Below are 21,406 nucleotides of genomic sequence, written 5' to 3' on the forward strand. Positions count from 1 at the left end.
CAAACTTATACAGAGGAAAAATCATGATGAATCTCTCTTAATAAATCATAACTAATATAGTTACATTTAAAAGCTTCAAAAACACACGCAAAATTCTTGAATTTCTATTAAACTTGCATATTTACAGAAAAACCCCAACCCTTTTCTTCTATTAAACATTTCTCCATCTGCTAATTCCTCATCAGAATTATATAGAGAGAGCATATATAAAGCATACATATTTATATACCATATTAGATATAACAGCAACCAATTAGGAGATAGCATATATATACATATTCTGTATTTCATATTATACACATTATATATTACATATATGAGGTATATGTAACACTAGATTTTATGTATAGAATATAATATATATATTATATAGATCTCATGGGGTGTGTATGTAATAGCAAAAAATAGGCCTACTTTTCCTCCTGCTTTGGTTTAATTTCATTGGATATTAACAAGGAATTCAGTAAATTTCTCTAAGTTGGATGACTGGCAAGAAGGTTAAAAAAAGAAAAAGAAATCACTATTCATGGAAATGGGATGTTGCAATCTTCATCATTTGTTTCCAGTTGAAGAATGCAAATGTCTCAGCTAGAATGGAGTGAATCAGCTGATACGGCAAGGTTGGTTAAGAAGGATCAAGAAGGAGTGTTTTTACAGAGAGATTTCCAGGATAGTGAGAAGGAATCCAGGGAAGTAAGACACGCTAAAGAGATGATGGACAGACATCAAGAAAAACAGGACATGCCGATCAGAATTTAGTTATTTTCAAGGAAAGGGGATGACAAGCAGGCAAAACCTGACAATGACCAGCTGGTTTAATTATCCAGAGGACAAGGAGATAGTCTATGCGCTGGAAATGCTCTTCTTGCCAGGAAAGTGGTTTTGTATACTTTAAAAAAAAGAAGGCAGACTGAGCCATGTGATTTGCTAGCCTCCATTGCATAATTGGCAGGCATAAGTGAAGGGGAAAAAGAAAGGGTGGCAAGGCGGTGTGTGGTCTCAGGAGGAAAAATCCACCTAATCCCTTTGGTGTTAGTGTTGGAGGCGAGTTACCAAATGCAGATGCTAAGGAGCTTTCAGTCAACTTTTTTATTTCTACTTTTAACATTGAAAGTAAAATAAGTCATCTGTCACTTCCACCAAACAAGAGATCTCCTACTGAATGTTCTGGACCTAAAATTAGGTCTCAATAAAAAAAAAAAAACCTCTAAAATATTCCTTTAAAGCATGTTAAAATATTGTTTTTCTAAGGCTCCCACATTAAATGGTGGCACCTCATTCTTAGGTTTAACATGACATACAGTTCTTACTTGAATAGATGTTTCCAGAGGTAAGCATGTTTCCTATCAAATGTTTAAGTATTAATGAACTAGGTATTTTTATGAAAATCACCCTATAATCAAAAATTGGTTAAGTGAAAAATTTTTATCTTTATTTTCAAGTTGAGTTATTTTATGGGGGAGTCTCTCTGCATTATATATTCACCATACAGATTTATGCTTCATGGAGGGTCACAAAACTATCGAAAAAGAACTTAAAGAGAAATATGCCTATGAATTATAAAGATTATATATTTTGTTGATTATTACTTTTCAATAATGATTCAGATTTCACAGGAGGATACCTGGCCCTTTTGGAGATGACTAAAATTATCCAGTCTAACTACCCTCTGCCTTACCAGTTCTTTCTGATCCTAACCACCACCAAAAGTAGATCATGATATTTAAGTTTGTACTTAAAGCCTGCCTGCTACAGTGTAAGTTACAGCTTTAAAATATTCAATGGTCCTGCGAGAGTTTATGTACTTCTCTATGTGGGAAGCATCTTATCAAATCAGCCATTGACTAGACATTTTTATGCCCACCCCATGACAGTGACACAGGGGTCACTGCTCCACTGAAAGCATCATGTCTAATATTTGCAGGGTATGTTTCTTTCTCTTCCCTGTAACTCTACTTGATCTTTCTTGAGAAGTTGGTGACTCAGTGGTAGAAGTGAGGCATACAAAAATATGTATTTACTCTTTCAGGGCATTAGGCAATTATGAACCAAACTGAAAGGTCAAGAATAATCCACTTCTTAATAATCCTACCCAGAAGTTCGTAGGGGCTTTGGCAGGACTTGCCCTTGAGTTATTACCCTTCACAGCAAATTCAGTCATGGATACAATTGCCTCCCATTTCCAATTGGAGAAACTAAGTACCATGTTCATAACCCCTAAGAAGCACATGTTGGACAAATGAGTGAATGGGTCAACCTGCACAGGGCCTATTGCTGTGCAAGTGGTGAGCAGCCAGTCAGGAGGCAAACACACAGCTCAGCAGGGCCTTCTGGCCTCTCTAGGCTTTTAAACAGCACACTTAAGGTCCTAGAAGATGAGGATAAAACGTAATGGCTTTTCTTAACATTCAAAAGGAAGTCTAACATTACACAGAAATGGGAAAAATCTCTTTGCATGAGATTTTTTCCAAGGATTCAAACTTCTATGTTCACAGTTTCTACAAAAAGTAAGAGAACCACATCTTTATCAGTAGAAACTAAATTTAAAGTCAGAAACCAAAAATGATTCAAGTTGCCAAAGTCGGCCTATGTACTTGTATGGCTGGCGATTCATGTGCGCGTCTGGCTGGGCATGTCTTACCTGTGCCTGGGAGGGGACATTTCTCACAGTGCGGGCCCCAGGCTTTGCCCACGCTACAACAGCAGAGCTGCCTGGTGAGATGGACAGACAGAGGATGCATGCACTGCCTTCCGGAACTGACAAGTCGGTAACAGGGCCCCTTCTCTTCAGAGACCACAGGGGTATCCGCTGAAGCAGAGAGAAAAGGCCTGACGTCACCCGAGAAATAACGAAAACCAGATCGACTTTTCATGTCCCAGGTAAAGGAACTTTACAGTGTGAATCAGAAACCATACTTCAAAATAAGCCCATTTTGATTCAGGACATCACATTGCTTGATTTAGAGCCCATTTACCAAGTGAGTTTTAAGAATCAGGCCACCAAATGTCCCTGTCCCTGTCTGATCCCTTTTCCACGGGAGGAAGCAGTAGATCAGCTGTGTGTGCTTGAAGGGAAAGGAACAATTTTAACCAAAACCCTATTATCAAAAATCACTACCTTGTTTATTTTCTCGTATTTAGCCACAATAGAGGTAGTTCTAGGGCAGCTTTTGGTGAACTATCAGGCACCGTGGAAAATCAGGAGCTGAACATAGTTGAGGCTGTAAGCCAGCTGTTACCCGTCTCATTCTGAGGACAGTGAGAGCTTGCGGGGCCCCATCAGGTCTCACCCTCAGCCAGGGGAGAGCCAGGGGGAGGCAGGGGGAGCTTCCAACCTGCAATGCCACACAAGGCCCCTGGTCTGGACAGACAGCACACCAGCAAAGGGGATGATGTGTTCAACCCCTTAGAAGACACTGCAAAAGCGTACCAGACTATATTCACCCAATACTTAAACCCTAATCTTGATTCTTCTAAATTTATTAGATAAGTCTTCATTAATCTAACAGCTAGACATTCTATGAGCATTTAAGGCAAATATGAGGTAAGATACACTCCCGACTTTGGCAAATTCATTTCATAATGTAAATGTGGATGGAGTTACAGAGCCATCTCCAGGCTGAGTCAAAACTGCTGAGTGAAGCTTGATGGTCACTTCTCTGACCCTTCCAACATCCTAAGCAAAGTTTTTTTCTATTATATCGCTTTCCAGATGAGGTTTTCCCAATTTGCCTTTCCTCCACTCAATTCCTTTAACATCTGGTGCTCAAGTCACTTTCCCTTCCTGCTCAGACCTAAATTTGCATTCTTCCAAAAGGACTGAAACTTCAGCTAGGTGCTGCAAGTAACAACCTGATTCAATCAAGGTGGTACAACACATTGGAAAGAGCTAAGATTTTAAGAGCTGGACAGACCTGGGTTCACAATGTGGTTCTACCATTTGCCAGCAGTATAACCCAGGGAAGTCACTTTGTTAGTGATGATTAATTGTGTGTGTCGACATGGTTAGGCTACTTAACCAAATACTTGGCGAAACACAGGTCTGGATGTTGCTGTGAAGGTAATTTTTACATGACATTAACATTTAAATCAGTAGACTTTGAGTAAAGCATCTCCAGCATGTTGGAGGGCCTCATCCAAACACTTGAAGGTCTGAAGAGGAAAAAGATCAATCACCCCAGAGTAAGAGGGAATCCTGTAGCAGACTGCCTTCAGGCCTCAGCTAAATACCAACAGTTCCCTGGCTCTCCAGCCTGCCAACCTGCCCTGCAGATTTTGGACTTGCCAGTCTCTGTAATCATGTGAGCCTTAAAATCTTTCTCTCTTTCTACACACACACACACACACACCCTAATGGTTCTGCTTCTCTGGAAAGAACAATAACTAATACACTGGATGAGCTTCAAAACCTCCTCATTTCTAAATGATAGGCTCAATGTACAGATTAGAAATATCACATGTTAGACCTTTGATACAGAGTAGACACAAAATATATGTCAGCCACTCTTTCTGATGACAAAGGTAGACATTTCCATCCTCTCAAAGGCATTTGTACACAACTTAACCATCACTTAATATTTCAACAAAGTGAAGAAAGCCAAAAATAGTTCTAGGCGAACTGGAGGATGGGAGCAGGGGATGGATGGGAGCAGGGGATTGAGGGGAGCAGGTGACACCTTCCTAAAGCTTCAAGACTTGATGGTGTGTCTAGTGAGGCAGCTTTGCACAGAGCTACTACAAAGGTGGTGAGAGGGAAAAGTGTGAGTCGTTTCCTCTCACTTCTCCAACTCACTTTGGAGTCTGGGCAAGTATGCTATTAAAGATCAAAGGTCACAGAGCAAAAGTAAAAGAAAATTTAGGAGTGTGCTTATTACCACCAAAGGATAGTAAGTCCCTAGAATTATTGACCATCACTTATATAGCATGTGTGTTTATATGAATATGTGTGTATGTGTGTGCCTGTAGGTCGCATAATCTTAAGAACATATACTACCATAGTTCTAGTATAACCCACTCAAAGAGCACTTTGCTCCAAAAATTCCTCTCCAGATTGTTCGAACTTGTAACATGCATCTGTGTAGAAATAATGCCAGATCAACTCACAAGAGCTTATTCTACATGCAGCAAGCCTTAATTATAATACTTATTGCACTGACTTTAGTTCTAGATTTCAGGAACAAGGACCATTCAGAGCACAGCAGAGATATAACCTCAAATCCTTACCACTGGCCAACAGTTACTTTTCCATTTACTTTTTTCACATTTGCTCCCTTGTATCCACCTGACCCATACATCCATGTATCCCTGTTATGCTTACACAGCTCCCCTACCAAAGTCCTCTACTTCAAAGTAACCTGCCATGCCTGTCTCCAAAATTTAAACCCAAACTCCAAATCAGCAACTTTGCGTTTTACGGGATTAATATGTGTGTATGTGTGTGAATTATAAGAAATTTCTTGTTAGTTTAAGTGAGTCTCAGATTGTTAATACCTCATATACTGCATACACACACAAAATTTTTAGGCATTTTATCATCTGGAGAATAAAGATAGAAGTTTAGCAAGCTAATTCTTCCTAAAAATCTTCCCTAAAAGATCTTATACACTTGTCCTTCAATCATTTTCTAATCCAAATATTCTCTGTAAGTTTTGGGGAGTCTGGGCACTGGTGTTTTTCTCCATGACAGCTTCCAAAGCACTTTAAGTGGGGGTCTTTGGCAAATAAGAGAATCATCAGCTTATAGAATCAGCAACTGTAAGTCAATTCCTGGTGAGTCTGGGCATGTCAGACCATGTTCTAATTAAACATTTTGCCTCACCCCAACTGACATAAAAATAAGCAATAAAAAATCTGCTCCTTCAAAGTTGGAAGAAACCCAAGAAGGTAGCCTTTAAAAAAAATCTAGCTTACATGTCTACATTTTACTGACATTCCCATGATTCACATTTTCTTTGATCCGCAACTCTGTGGACCAAAAAGTATTGACTTATGCCTCAGATTTCTAACAGAACATGCCCTTTAAAATGGCCTCTTTTTTAACATGTAAATTGCCTGTTATTCTTTTATCACCTCAAATGATTTACAAGACAACTCTGTTTTATTTTATAAATAGCTAGCATCTTCACATTCTAATCAGTGTGGCATATACACCCAGAAACAATATGCCACCCAGAAATATGCAAGATTAGTGTTTCTGCTGTCTTAGTGTCTTTAGCCACAGGTTGGCAGGCTAGTTGTAAAAGGTAATTTGTTAGTAAGCTACATTTTATTTAAAATATGGTATACATGATTAGACATCCTATTGAGTCATAAGGTTTTACGCTATACTAAAAAAATTCAGTATTGCTAAAAGATTTCTCCAGAACAGGTGGAAGTGGGTAGGGGATAGAGTATTCAGGAGCAGTAACAAAGGGTGCTGCCAGGGTCGGTTCATATGTATAGATACACTGAAACAGTGGTTCTGCAGATCTTATTTTTTGCAAGATGTGTTGCTGAGATTAGGTGGAAAAATTTAGGTGCTCTACGTAAAGGGGAAAATATTGAAGAGGCATAAAAACCTACTGGAAATGCCACATCAGTCAGTCAGGGAAGTAAATCTTTCGCTCTTGGCTAGAGACATGAGAAAAATCTTCACAATAAACAGAGAGTTCTGCACTCAAGTATAGTCTTGAATCTTTGTCATAGAGCCAGTGCTAACACAGATTCAATTATGAACCACAGTACAAACAAAGGTAAGATGCTACAGCTCACTTAATGGCTTCCCCCATGTGTTAAGAAAGTTATACTTAAATACAGGGTTATACAATCAATCCTGATTTTACTTTCAAAGACGTTCTGCTCTAATCAATTCAAACATGAAAGCATCATTAAGCAGATATAAATTAAATTGATTCTTGGAAAAAGTTGAAAAATACAGAAGACTCGAGAAGACAGCATATAACTAACCCCTCTAACAGTCTGTTTCCTTTCTCCTGCTCCCTCAAGCACCCCCCAGTATCCTCATTCACCTCTTGGATGAAATTCCACATCAGCGTTTCAACCCTTTGAAGCTCAAAATCCCCAAAGGATGAGTGCTGGGGTGCAGGTGTGCGGAGCGGGGGGAGCTGTGGCGAGGAGCCCCAGAGATGACTTCCTTAGTGAGACAAGAACCACCAGGCACCCTATGTGGGAAATGAGTTACTGAAAATAAATTCTGGGAGAAGCAAAATAAAAGAAACAATGATGCTAAGGCCATTGCAGAGTTAGACCATCTATTCTACAGGGAGGCAAGTGAGACTCAACAGCAGCTCCCCTTATTACATGACGTGCTCCTGTCAATTCAGGCCTTTTCCCTCTTCCTGACTTAAGGGTGTGGCTTGTAGACTAAGACAGATGCAGTTTCAAATCTGGGCTCTCCTTACAGGCTGTGTGACTTTTGGCAAGATCATTAAGCTCTCCATGCTTCTATTTCTTCATTTCTAAAATAGAGAGAAAGCTATACAAACCTCATAATGATCTTCTAAATATAAGTATTTGATACAATACGTTATAATCCACATAAAGTGCTTCCTGCAATGCCTGGCACTTGTTAAGAGCTCAATACAGATTATTACATTACTGCCACGGCTACTGTGGTTACAGTTATTATCTGGGAACAGTCTGTCTGTCTAACCTGCAGGTCATGATGCTATAGGACTGCCAAGTGAGGGAAGCTAGGGGCCTAAACTGAGATGGCCACAGAAAAAGGAAAGGGCTCAAGACAGATTATGATTTAATGACTTCCTTGGAGACCAAAGGGGATGGCAGAGTCACAACGGACACAGAGTAGCTCTGAGCCTGACTGCCTGGGAGAACAATGTCACCCTGGGCAAAACCACCAAGTCAGGAAGGAAAGCCCATTTTCAGGGAAAAGGAGGGGATGGAGCAGTAATTCACCCAATCAGCTTTGTGAAACAATGATCTACAGCTATACTGTCAAATAACGTTAGCCCCTAGCCACTTGTTGCTACTCAATAAAATTAAAAGGAATCACAACTTAAAATTCTGTTCCTTAGTCACACGAGCCACATGTGACTAGTGCCTCCTACATCAGACAATGCATAAACAGAATATCTTCGTCATCACAGAAAGTTATGTTGGACAGCACTATTCTAGCCCAAGAGTCAACAAACTTTTTCTGTAAAGGGCAAGATAATAAACATTTTAGGCTTTGTAAAGGACCACACAGTCTGAGAAACTGCAACTTCTCAGCTCTGCCATTTCAGTGTAAAAGCAGCCTTAGACAATATGTAAATGGATGAGCATGGCTGTGTTCTAATAAGAGTTTACTTATAAAAAAAGACAAAAATGGATTTGGCCCCTGGATTATAGTTAGCCAAACTGATATAGAACTGCAAATTTGGAGGCACAAAATCCAGTTTTAGATCTCAAATGTCGATTACTAGTTGTGTGATCATGAGGAGTTAATAAACTTTGCTAGCCTCAGTCCCTCATGTGTAAAATAAGAATAACAGATCTCTCACAAAGATGCTGGAGCGATTAAAAAGAAGAGATGTACAAAATATGACTGGCTTTTAGAACGGATGTGTCCCTCATATTGTGATTTCCAGGGTTATGGCAGAAGCTCCTGAGCACATCTTCTCTCCAACCCTCTATTTCTGTCCATGGGTCAAGAATACTATGAAACAGCAAACACCCAGGCTCAGAATTCTTTTCTACTGGGCCCTTTTCTACTGAACCTATCAATATGCCCTCCACAGCCCTCATCCTGGGGCTCCTGAATTCCTAAAGAGAACTAATCACAGCCCAGAAAGTTTTCCTACTCCGACTGCAAAAGTTACACTTTTCTTGGATATGCTCTGACAATATCCTACAATTTCACCTTCCCCCACAGACAGGTAGGAGCAGATCTGGAGAATGCAGCTGCCACATCTGAAGCCACAGACAGCAGCCGATGCCAGAACCCTCCTACTTTCCTTCTTTTGGCTTGGTTAAGTCAAGCACAGAGAGCACGCAAAGAGAGCAAGTGAAATGGTTGCAACCTTTGGCTGGAGTCAAGGAATTCTGAGGGTGTTCACCTCAGTGCGTTTGAGAACAGGGCAAGCTTCCCGTTGCTCCTCGGTGTTGCCAAGTGCATTTCTTTGAGTTCACAGAGTCAGCCACACCTTTTATGGCCTGGATGTGCCCTAAATTCATGCTGCCTGAGCAACATGTGGTCAGCCTCCTCCATTTGCTTGCATGCTCTATCCATGGCTATTTTTATACATAAATATCTACATATTCTGAACATGAAGCAACAACTTTGCTCAGCATCTCTGTACAGTTAGCATGTCTGTGTGTGTATACGTGCTTGGTGTATGCGTGACCCACAGTCTCCTTCTGCTACTGCCCCATGACTATCATGGGTACCACCATCTTGCCGATATTGTTTTCCTTTATTCTGTAAACATCACCTTCTTCCCAGATTCTTCTTAATTATCTACAGACTTCCCCCATCAATTTTTTCAAGATCTATTTCACCAACAAGTCAGGATGGATTGAACCAAGTCACAAATCCTCAAGTAACTCTACAGATCTATGATGTCACATGTGGCAAGTTCAGAGGGAAGAGTAATAAATGTGCATCTTGCTGCCAGTAAAGAGCCCAGGCTTTAACTTAGAACTCTAAACTGGAACATGGAACTAGCAACAAAGCTCTCATCATTTCAGCTTTTGTAGCTGAACCATAAAATTGAATTATTTATTTTTCAAATAAGAATGGATGGTTGTTTAATAAGTTCAGTATTATTTGGGCAACGACAAGGAAAATAAATGCTAAGGAAATATGTGTTTCAAAAATCTCACTGGCAGATTTCTACAATCTTTTTAAAACCTTGATGTCTGCCCTTAATTCTAGACATCAGATCTAGTCAAAGTTAGCAAAACATTCTGTGACCAGTTCTCCAAGTTTACCTAATCTGCAATCTTCAAGGTAGTCATTTTAACCAGACTATAACTCAAATTAAGGAACAAAGCCAAACATTCACAATAAACTGTATATGCAAATTCTGCAAAATCTTTTACCTTTAATTTATAAAACTATTTAAAATATTTACTCATGTAATTCAAATCAGCCATAAACTGTCCCTAAATTATCTGGACATTGTTAACAATGTGGTTTTTTGGGCCTGAAATTTCCAAATCCTTGCATCAGTTTTCAAACATACCTTGTATACAAAATAATTTTATAGTCTAATTTTACCCGCCAGCCAAAAAAGCCCTGTAATTAGGTGTCTGTCTGCTTCATGATCAGAACGGTGAAATAATATGTGAAAAAGAACTTACATGTATAATTTCCTCATTTGCATTTCAGTTTTTTAAAGGAAAATAGTAATTAGTAACAATGTTTCAACAAACTCTTCAGATTCAACAAACTCTTCTAAATGTCATGAATGACATTGCCATTTTTATTTTACTACATTTGCTTTAATTCATCATGCCTATGAAAATCAGTTTAAGGTACAGAGTTAAAAAGAGATGCACAGGTAAACACAAACGATGCTGTCTTCATGAAGAATGTATCACAACCAAATGGCAAGTTTGAAACTGGGGACCAAAAGGATGCAGCTCACCCCGTCCCAAAGCCACGTGAAAATGGTTAACAATAAAAACAGAAACCAGCAGGACAGAAATTAATACAAAATTGTTCTTAAAATTATCCTAAAGGTTTTCTGCTGCATGTTAGTTTAACATTTTAAACTTTAATTGTACAAACTTTAAAAAAAATCTGCAGTGTTTAACTACTTTATAATAATGGACCCAAGTACCTTAAAAAAATAAGGAAAGCTTAAAAAAACCTGCATTTGAAAACTTTACATGTAAAATGCATCCATCTCTAATGGTCAGGTGATCTGTCATGACTACACCAGATTAAATTTTGTGGTAAGAGAGTCTCTTTAGAGAAACTATATTTTCTGTACCAGTATTAGAACATACGGCTTAGTGGAGGATTTTTACCCTTCTCTCACATGTAAGAGAAAATCTTATAGACAATATTTACAAGGCAAAACAGTGTTAACTTTAGGGACACAGTTTGGTGGCATTTTCTTTAGGACAACAGAATAGAATATTTGAAATTAAAACTGAATAGAAAATCTGAAACACAGGCACTTGGTAACTATTTCCCAGATTCTTCCAACAGAAAGTACAGTGAAACCTCATTAAATCAGACACCAGTGACTCAGAATTTGAACTAATTAAAGACAGAAGCTGGGACAAAGTTTAACTCAGCCTCAATATTTCTTAAAATATTCATGAAGTAAAAAAAATGTTTTCATTGTTCAGATATGAAAACTTTAATTAACTCCTTTCCTTTCATCAAAGCATATTTCTCTGGTGTGCTTGAGTTTCAGCTATTATATTTTTCTGAATGCAATAAAAATGCATTTTGGAGAAAGTTCCATGGCATAGATTTATTTTAGCATATCAGGCTAGCTTCCTCCCTCTTATCACTTTAATGAGGTTTTCCTGCTTATCTGCAATATTATTCCATTGACCATCATTTACCATTTTGGGGGGTAACTCCCCACATCCCCAGTCCCCCCAAAAAACTGACCCAAAATAGGAATAAAGACTGATCATTACTTACGAACACAACTTGAAAATGTAGGATCTGGCCCGAATCCCATTTTGCAGGTACATCTATAGCTGCCCATGGTATTCAAACACTCACCATTAGGGCACACACCCTGTAGCTGGCATTCATTAATATCTGCAGGAAAATATAATTCTTTTAGAAGTCAAGCCCTGTTGAACAGATTATGGCTGTCAATTGCATTCATTTTCTTTTTCACTGTAATAATCTAGTAGTTATGGTAAATAAGAGCTGCCAGCAGCATTTAATTCAGTAGATGTGAATGACCTAAAATCAAATCAGACATTTACTGAACACTTAAAATTTACAAAACAAGTACATATTATGCACCTGCTATATACCCAGTTCTATTTTAGGTACTAGGGATTTGCCAATGAACAAAATTGATAAAAGATTCCAGCCTTCACAGAGCTTACACTTTAGTGTATTTGCTAGGTATTAGGGATCCTACAGGTAAGACAAAGACTCTGACCTTAGAGACACTGACAGTCTAGTTGTACAAACAAATATGTAATAATTAAAGAAGTGAAAAGCAGTTCATATTATCACAGTTAGAAGAAAGGTCATACACTTGAATAAGTTAAATTATGAAAAAAGTGCCTACACAGTCAGTAAGAGCTGCTAGAGGAAATTGGAGGTAGGGGGCACTGCAGCACTGAGGGGGTAAGAGCTCAGGTACTGACGTAGGGAGAAGTAGGAAAGACAGGGGAGGTGGTGAATGACGTTCATGGGTGGACCCTAGGGCACGGGAACAGAGAGTGGAGAAGGAAGAAGGATCAGGAAATCGTGAGTCAAACCACTGGCTGGAAAAGAAGTTTCTGGAAGGTAAATAGTTGGAAAATGAGTTGGTTAAAGCCAGGCTAGGTTGGATTCAATTTTATTGAGAACAGGGAGCTATACTAAAGGTTTCTGAGTAGGAGAAAGATATAATCAAAGGCAGGTTCTAGGGAAATGCATCTGGCCAGCACATGGCTTGGTACAGAGAGATGAAAAGTTTGATCACTGAAGGAGCAATGCAACTTTGAGACTGGTGACAAGCCAGGTTGGTGACAGTGAGGATCATCAGGAGGAGAAAGAGTGAAGAATTCTCTTTAGAGAAAACATTAAAGGCACAATCTTTTTTAAACGGAACAAATGACAATGCATGGTGTTTGACTGGCCAACACAACCCTAGAAAGGAGGAGAAAGGAGTCAAAGACCCCTGGAAGGCTTCTAATTTGAGGGAAGAGGAAGAAGGATTGTTGATTTTGTACAAAGTTCTGAGAAGGAAAGAGGCAGATGAAGAGATTAGTTTTATACTTGCAGGTCATATTAGGGATACCCAAGTATAAATACCCAGCAGTAACAGAAGATTCAGGAATACAGTAAAAGGGAACTATGGCTGGAAATATGGACAAGGTCTTCTGCAGAAAGTGACTGCTATGGTCTGAGAGTTTGTGTTTTCCCCAGATTTGTATGTTGAAATCCTAACTCCCAAAGGTGACAGTATTAGTAGGTGGGGTTTGGGAGGTGCTTAGATAAGTCATGAGAGAGATCTCTAGACCCTGCACCTTGGAGGACAAGACCGAGAAATCTGTAACCAGAAGAGGGCTCTCACCAAAGGCAACCATGCTGGTGCCTTGATCTTGGACTTCCCAGCATCCAGAAGGGTGAACAATATGAGTATCTGCTGTTTATAAGCTACCCAGTCGATGGCATTTTGTTATAGCAGCCTGAATGGACTAATAGCGTTAAACCAAGGGAAAAGCAAAATGATATAGAAGAGGAGAGAGGAAAATGTGGTGAGCTTAAAAAGAAAGATGAGAAAGTCATTTGCAAAGGTAATTAAAAATCAAAAACAGAATATGACATGTTAAAAGTGAAAAATAAGTAGTCAGTTATACTTTATTCAGTGTGATTTATGAAGCATAAGTGTAAACAGATTTGGCTACTAGAGTTTCCATTTCACGTAATATGTACTTCCTTTAATCATTAATTCTAATGAAAATTTCATTAACGATTCTAAAATATTAATTATCTAAATTAAACTGGACACAATGGTAGCAAAACATTACAAGCAGAATGGTCACATAAAAAGGCAAACACAGCCCTCAATAAATCATTACTTGCTTATATTTCATATTTTTAGGTAGCCATATATATCTACATGGACATATTTTATCCAACACATGCAGTTTTTAATTTCAGTGATAAAAATACATTTCAATGACATTCAAATGACAAAGTTAACACACACATTTGTTGTACAAGTTCTACAGTATTCCAACTTGGATATAGTTGCAAACTGGTAAAACTTGATTACAACTGATACATTATATGGTCCAGCACCTGACTACCTAATTCTTTACTGGAGCATATGTTGTGCTGTGATATACATTTATGACATGTAATTGAAAATATTCCCCCTGTAACTCATTCTTCTTAAAGAAAGCAACATGAAGGACCAGGAAGAGTGCCAAGTCCACTTGGGACTCTCATGGTACAAGCAAAGCCCCTATCATATAGCCCAACTGAAACCTCAAATTTTGGTAACCAGCCAGTTGTACTCAAAAAGGCTGGACAACTACATGTAGGAGAATGAAACTGGACCATTGTCTAACCCCATATACAAAGGTAAACTCAAAATGGATCAAAGACCTGAATGTAAGTCACAAAACCATTAAACTCTTGGAAAAAAACATAGGCAAAAACCTCTTAGACATAAACATGAGTGATCTCTTCTTGAACATATCTCCCCGGGCAAGGAAAACAACAGCAAAAATGAGCAAGTGGGACTACATTAAGCTGAAAAGCTTCTGTACAGCGAAAGACACCATCAATAGAACAAAAAGGAACCCTACAGTATGGGAGAATATATTTGAAAATGACAGATCTGATAAAGGCTTGACGTCCAGAATATATAAAGAGCTCACACGCCTCAACAAACAAAAAACAAATAACCCAATTAAAAAATGGGCAGAGGAACTGAACAGACAGTTCTCCAAAAAAGAAATACAGATGGCCAAGAGACACATGAAAAGATGCTCCACATCGCTAATTATCAGAGAAATGCAAATTAAAACTACAATGAGGTATCACCTCACACCAGTAAGGATAGCTGCCATCCAAAAGACAAACAACAACAAATGTTGGCGAGGCTGTGGAGAAAGGGGAACCCTCCTACACTGCTGGTGGGAATGTAAATTAGTTCAACCATTGTGGAAAGCAGTATGGAGGTGCATCAAAATGCTCAAAACAGACCTACCATTTGACCCAGGAATTCCACTCCTAGGAATTTACCCTAAGAACGCAGCAATCAAGTTTGAGAAAGACAGATGCACTCCTATGTTTATCGCAGCACTATTTACAATAGCCAAGAATTGGAAGCAACCTAAATGTCCATCTGTAGATGAATGGATAAAGAAGATGTGGTACATATACACAATGGAATACTACTCAGCCATAAGAAGTGGAAAAATCCAACCATTTGCAGCAACATGGATGGAGCTGGAGAGTATTATGCTCAGTGAAATAAGCCAAGCGGAGAAAGAGAAATACCAAATGATTTCACTCATCTGAGGAGTATAGGAACAAAGGAAAAACTGAAGGAACAAAACAGCAGCAGAATTACAGAACCCAAAAATGGACTAACAGGTACCAAAGGGAAAGGAACTGGGGAGGATGGGTGGGCAGGGAGGGATAAGGGGGGGGAAGAAGAAGGGGGGTATTAAGATTAGCATGCATGGGGGGGAGGGAGAAAGGGGAGGGTGGGCTGCACAACACAGAGAGGACAAGTAGTGACTCTACAACATTTTGCTAAGCTGATGGACAGTAACCGTAATGTGGTTGTTAGGGGGGACCTGATATAGGGGAGAGCATAGTAAACATAGTATTCTTCAGGTAAGTGTAGATTAAAAATTTAAAAAAAAAAAAAAGAAAGAAAGAAAGAAAAGGGGGATTACTCCTTAACAGGATAAAACTATTGGTAAATCAAAGATCAACGCATGCTTTAAATATCCTTAATGTTGATCACTTAAAGGGTGTCAGATGATCAGCTATGGAGGTACTCTTTTCTGATAATATTCCTTTCTCTTAATTAAAAAAAAAAAAAAAAAAGCAGTTACTGTGTGCTGACCTCCAATGAGTTCTGCACAGTGGTATAGAGGGCATGTCAAAGTGTGGGCAAAGGGTCTGTTTGTTTCTACGCAGAAGATCAAGGCCTAGCTTGGATACCCAGAAAATGAACTAAGATACGATATGAGGAGGAGCTTCCGGCATCAGCACTCTCTGGAGGACTCGTGCCGGGGGATGATCATCAAAAAGCCTCCACAGGGATCCGGACGATGCTGCGGTTGTGGCTGCATCCAGCCCACCATCTCCTGGACTTGCCATGAGAAGGAGGAGGGAGATGTCTAGGCTGGCATGTGCATACAGTGAGACAACGAATTTGACTGGATCTGTACTGTTGGAACTCAACCAGGAGTTGGGAGGGGTGCAAGTTGTAGCACCCCAAAATCTCATGACTATAGACTATCTATGGTTAAAAGAACATATGGGATGTGAACAGATCCCAGAAATGGGCTGCTTTAATTTGTCTGATGGTTCAAGTACAGTTGGAAAATATCCATCATATCATAGATAAATTTTCACAAATGCCTAGGGTGCCTAAATGGTTTTCTTGGCTTCACTGGAGATGGCTGGTAATTATAGATTTGCTTTGTTTATGTCACCGTATTCCTATTATGTCAATATGTGTGTGCAAATTAGTTAGTAGTTTAAAACCTATACATACTTAAGGTACTATACAAGAAGATATGTCAAAGAAATAATCAATCCTCCCAAGTTTCCTTCATATGCTACATCTATAGCTTTTCTTCTTCCTTCCTAATTACAAACTTTAAATAGAATTCATGCCTCATATCGAATTTACCGAGTATCATAATTCCTCCAGGTGGTAAAGATACCTCGAGACAAGTGCTGGGCATAGAAGCCACAGGGCATAAATCTGCAAAGAAGTAAAAAACTAACCTTTGCAAACAATATGGCTTCTCTCTCACTTACCAACTTTACATTTCCCTGTATGGCCCCGGAAGATGACTGGTTAGCCAGAGACGGGTAAGATTCCTCAAGGGAGGAACAACCTAAGACAGGCACAGTCGCAGGGGGGCCATCAGGTGAGAATTTGGGGATCAACAGAGGTGAGGCTCAGAACCTCACCCCCCCTGCTTTGAGAGAAATCTTCTGCATCCGTGGATGTCTTGCTGCCCTTGTCTAGCCTGGATTAATACTTAGTCCATAGGCACACACCTGATCATCTGATCATCTACATTTGCCTTCTTACAGCACTAAACTATGTTTTCTACCTTTATCTTGCATCTACCTACCACTTCAGCATTTTATTAAAAATAAAAATAATAATAATAGGAGAAATGTGGGATCAACATATAAATCAAGTACAAAAATCAAATGAATATTCATATTTGACCTGATGGTTTATAGGTCATATTGCATGATCAAAACCGAAAGTTTCTGTGATGACTGCCCTTGTACTGTTCACCATGTAAGAATTTATTCACTCTGTAAGAATTCGTTCACCATGTAAGAACTTGTTCGTTATGCTTCAGAAGATTGGAGACTGACGAGAATTAGGCTTGAGATGGATTAATGATTGTACATTGAGCATTGACCCCCCTATACTGAATTTTATTGTTGTTAACAACCATTTGATCAATAAATATGAGAGATGCCCTCTCAAAAAAAAAAAAAGGCTGGACAAGTCTCCACTCTTCCATTGTCCTGATAGCCCCACTTTGGGGTATCAGCCTTCCTCTTTCTCTGAGTGGCCCATACTCCCATTGATTGGTGTTGCACCACCACACATCACAGAGGAGCTCTTGGGACTCAGAATTTTCCCTTGTCTGGAGGATTCTACGACAGTATCAAACCAGCCACGAGGCTGGCTGCCAGGTTAAAGTGGAGGTTTTTTCAAATACCTGATGTATAACCACTGCCTTGTGCCCTCTTCCACTGCCCCCTCTTTGACCCTCCTCAACATTGCCTACCACACCTTGACCATGATACTGCAGGAACAGGAGATGGGAATTAAGACTTTAAAGAAATTATGTTGTCCTCTAAGAGTTTAATGGTTTCATGTCCTGCAATGAGGTATCACTTCACACCAGTCAGAATGGCTACTATCCAAAACACAAGAAATAACAAGTGTTGGTGAGGATGTGGAGAAAAGGGAAGCCTCCTGCACTATTGGTGGGAATGCAAATTGGTGCAGCCACTGTGGAAAGCAGTATGGAGTTTCCACAAAAAACTAAAGATAGAAATACCATATGACCCAGAAACACCACTTCCAGGAATATACCTAAAGAAAATGAAATCACTAATGCACACCTATGTTTATTGCAGCAAGATTTACAATAGCCAAGATATGGAAGCCCCATTGATAGATGAATGGATACAGAAGATGCAGTACATGTGCAAAATGGAATTTTAGTTATAAAAAGAATATTAGTCACTTGTGACAATGGGGATAGACCTAGAAGGTACTGTGCTAAAGAAAGATAAATACCATATGATTTCATTTACATGTGGAATCTAAAAAACAAACAAATAAAAAAGAAATAGACCCATAAATACTGACAAGAGACTGTTGGTTACCATATGGGGTGGGAGTGGGGATGGGGGAAATAGGTGAAGGAGATAAAGAGGTACAAACTTCAAATCATAAAATGAATTAGTCATAGAAATGGGAGTATAACATGGACAGTATAACAAATAATATGTTATCTTGGTATGGCAACTAACTGTAGTGAACATTTAGTAATATATATGATTATTGAGTCACTACGTCATACATCTGTAACTAATATTGTATGTCAACTAGATTCCAATAAAAAATAAAATATAACACACAAAAAATTATGGTTATAGACAGGAAGAAATAGAAAAACTCATGAAGAAGATAATCCTGTGCAATTTTTCCCCTTCCTATCTCCATTCTAATCGGGTTGTGCCATCAGCACAAGCCCCACCTCCCTTAACTGTGGCCCCAGAAGCATGGACCATTCTTCATGACACACTCTCAGAGCTTCCAGAAAAAGTCCTATTTCCCTTAGTTGCCTCAACTTTTTTTAACATACTCCTTAAAAAAGCATAGAGATGAATTAAACTTCCAAGTTTTCAAAAAACTTATATACAGCTAAGTAGCTCAATCTAAAGTATATAGCTAGATGAATTTTTATATAGATGTGTGCATAGATACATACGTGTACATGTGTATGTGTGTGCACATACTGTGTACCCACCTCCCAGATCATGCCCCCTCCCAGTTGAGCTCTCTGACCCCCACAGGTAACTACTATTCTAACTCCCATCTTCACTGATCAGTCTTGCCTGTTCTTCAACTTCATACAAAAGCAATCATATTGTACACATACTTTTCTCTCTCTTATTATTATGCTTGTGAGAGTCATTAATGTTCCTGCAGGCAGCAGTTCATTCTTTTACTGCTGTGTGATATTTTATTGAGTGAGACTATGACATAAACTTTTATATTCTACTGTTGATAACTAAAAATTGGAAATCACCCATATCGATCATTAATAATGCCTCTGTGATCATTCTCATAGATGCCTTTGCGTAGCCATAGGTGCTCATTACTCTTGGGTATATAGTGAGGAGTAGACTCTCTCGGTCTCTTTAATAAAGAGTGTTCCCTTTAATAAATAATGTCAAATCATTGGCAAGAGCAGTGGTACCGATTTCCATTCCCAGTCCCAGCTGCTTCACATCCTCCTCAAATTGTTAGTCTTCATTTCAGTCATTCTGGTGGGAAGGTAGTGTTGTCTCCCTGTGTTTTAATTTGCATTTTCTTTTCATGTATTTATTAGCCATTTGGATATAAAGACATTCCCTTCCAAAATGTAAATACCTGTTGGAATATTGTAGGTCAGTAACATTTCTATCCTCAGTGGAGGAAAGCGGGAAGAACTCAGGAAGGATCCATTGGTGATTCTCAAAAGGGGGGGTGTGCTTGTCTAGAGGACATTTAGGGTTGTCACAAGGCCTGGGGAACACACAGTGGGTGGCAACAGGAACCTAGCATTCTGAAAGTGTGGTTAAGTCCCCCTTGACAAAGAATTGCTCGGCCAAAAACGTCAATAATACCCTCACTGAGAAGCTCCCAGAGCTGATGAAAATATGAGTGTTTAAGCACAAAAGAGACCATTTTAAAGGGAGGCAGTCTGAGGAGTGTTGAGGTGGGTGCTGGCTCACAACAGGAATGTGAAGGGCTTTATTCACTTGACTCACCCTCTGTATCTGCCACCTCTGGACAGTCCCTGCAGTCTGGGTCTGTGCTATGGCCTTTAATAGAAGTGTAACAGAGCCTGGGCCCTCAAGTCCCCAAGAGTGGGACTGTGTGGCTTGTGATCTGCAAGGCCAGACTTCTGGCACTGCCAACCATGGCTGGGACATAACTGAGCTCTGCCAAGCTGTCCTTGGAGCTCTGGCGCCCTGCACACCTGTTTTAAGCAAGGCAGTTCCCTTTCCTCTGCCTCAATTATTGAGCTTTCATGATATGATGGCATTTATCAGGAAAATCTGAAAATCGCTGACATTTCTGTGACAAATCACAGTCCAGGTTTCAACTCATTCATAAATAAAACTTTAAAAAGCATTTTATTTGTAAATTAACTCCTGATATGTAAAATTAGATAGGAATTCTTTTTTTCTTTTTTTGGCCACTTTATTCTTCCCTCCTCTGGATGGAGACTGGCTAGTTTCTATCCTCTGTTCTTTTTAAAAAGTAAAAACCTTATTCCACATGGATGATAATTTAGAACCTCAGAAATTAATATGAAACATGAGCAACTATCTCAATTACTTTCTGGGGTAGCCAAGCTCTTTAAGATCTTTCTAAATAAACTGAAGGAAATTAGAGATTCACAAACGTATTGAGAACAAAACATGCATTAACTGAGCATGTTATATCTGGACACAAGCAGTTTAAGGAATATGCTAAGAGAAGATGTTATCAGGCCAATGTTTAACAACTATATGGAACATGATAAGCAAATTATGAATTATAATACTACTTAGACTTCAATTCCTAAGGCTATGTTCTCTTTTTTTAATTAAATAAAAGCTTCTAACTTGATGAAAATTTTTCCAAATAACTTATATTCTACAAACATAATTGGGTTTCAGAAGTCTCCTATTTTACAGGGTCAGCCAATCACCCTTAATGTACTCTGATTCAATTGAAAGTATTCTAGTACTCAGTTTAAAAAAGAAATGGATAAACAAATGAATTTGTTCATTGTTCTCCTTCTGTAGACCACTGAATTTCTCTGGACAACTGTGGAATTCTATGCTTTGAAGGAATGGCAAGACCACTGCACAGAGTACATTCTACTGAGTTAAAGGTGAAGGTCTAAAGATGACTGGAGGAGCTGGTGCCCTTGTAGAGCCAGTCACCTATCCCCATATCTCCATCTGAGCTGCCGTGTTAGGGCCGCCTAGAAGTCTACCGAAGCAGAGAGAAACTCATACAGCCCCATGTGTTCCTTTACACTAGGCAAAATCTGTGAGGCTAATAGAAGGAAACTTACATACTTCTCCACTCAAAATATTTATAGAGCATCTCTGCCCAGTATAACCTACCATGTACCTCTGGCCATGTATCAAGTTCAATATTACAAACCTGCTCTTTTCATAAATCTAAAATGCTTGAATATTGGCAATGTGACATGGTTCAGCCTAATAAAGCAGAAACAGAAGGCTGGGCATCTATTACCCAGATAG

General features: G+C 39.1%; 1 protein-coding gene across 8 annotated transcripts in view; it reads right to left on the reverse strand.

Moving 5' to 3' along the window:
- Window positions 1-21,406, reverse strand: part of LTBP1 (latent transforming growth factor beta binding protein 1) — a 375,947-nt gene that overhangs the window by 120,678 nt on the left and 233,863 nt on the right. For all 8 annotated transcript variants that reach the window (XM_073214445.1, XM_073214444.1, XM_073214443.1 and 5 more), the window contains 2 exons: window positions 11,606-11,728; window positions 2,642-2,809 (listed from right to left, as the gene is read on the reverse strand). In XM_073214445.1, coding sequence (XP_073070546.1) covers window positions 2,642-2,809; window positions 11,606-11,728 — 291 coding nt within the window. The remainder of the gene's footprint in view (window positions 1-2,641; window positions 2,810-11,605; window positions 11,729-21,406) is intronic.

Source organism: Manis javanica, chromosome 1 (assembly GCF_040802235.1).
Source record: "Manis javanica isolate MJ-LG chromosome 1, MJ_LKY, whole genome shotgun sequence".
Classification (NCBI taxonomy): Eukaryota; Metazoa; Chordata; class Mammalia; order Pholidota; family Manidae; genus Manis; species Manis javanica.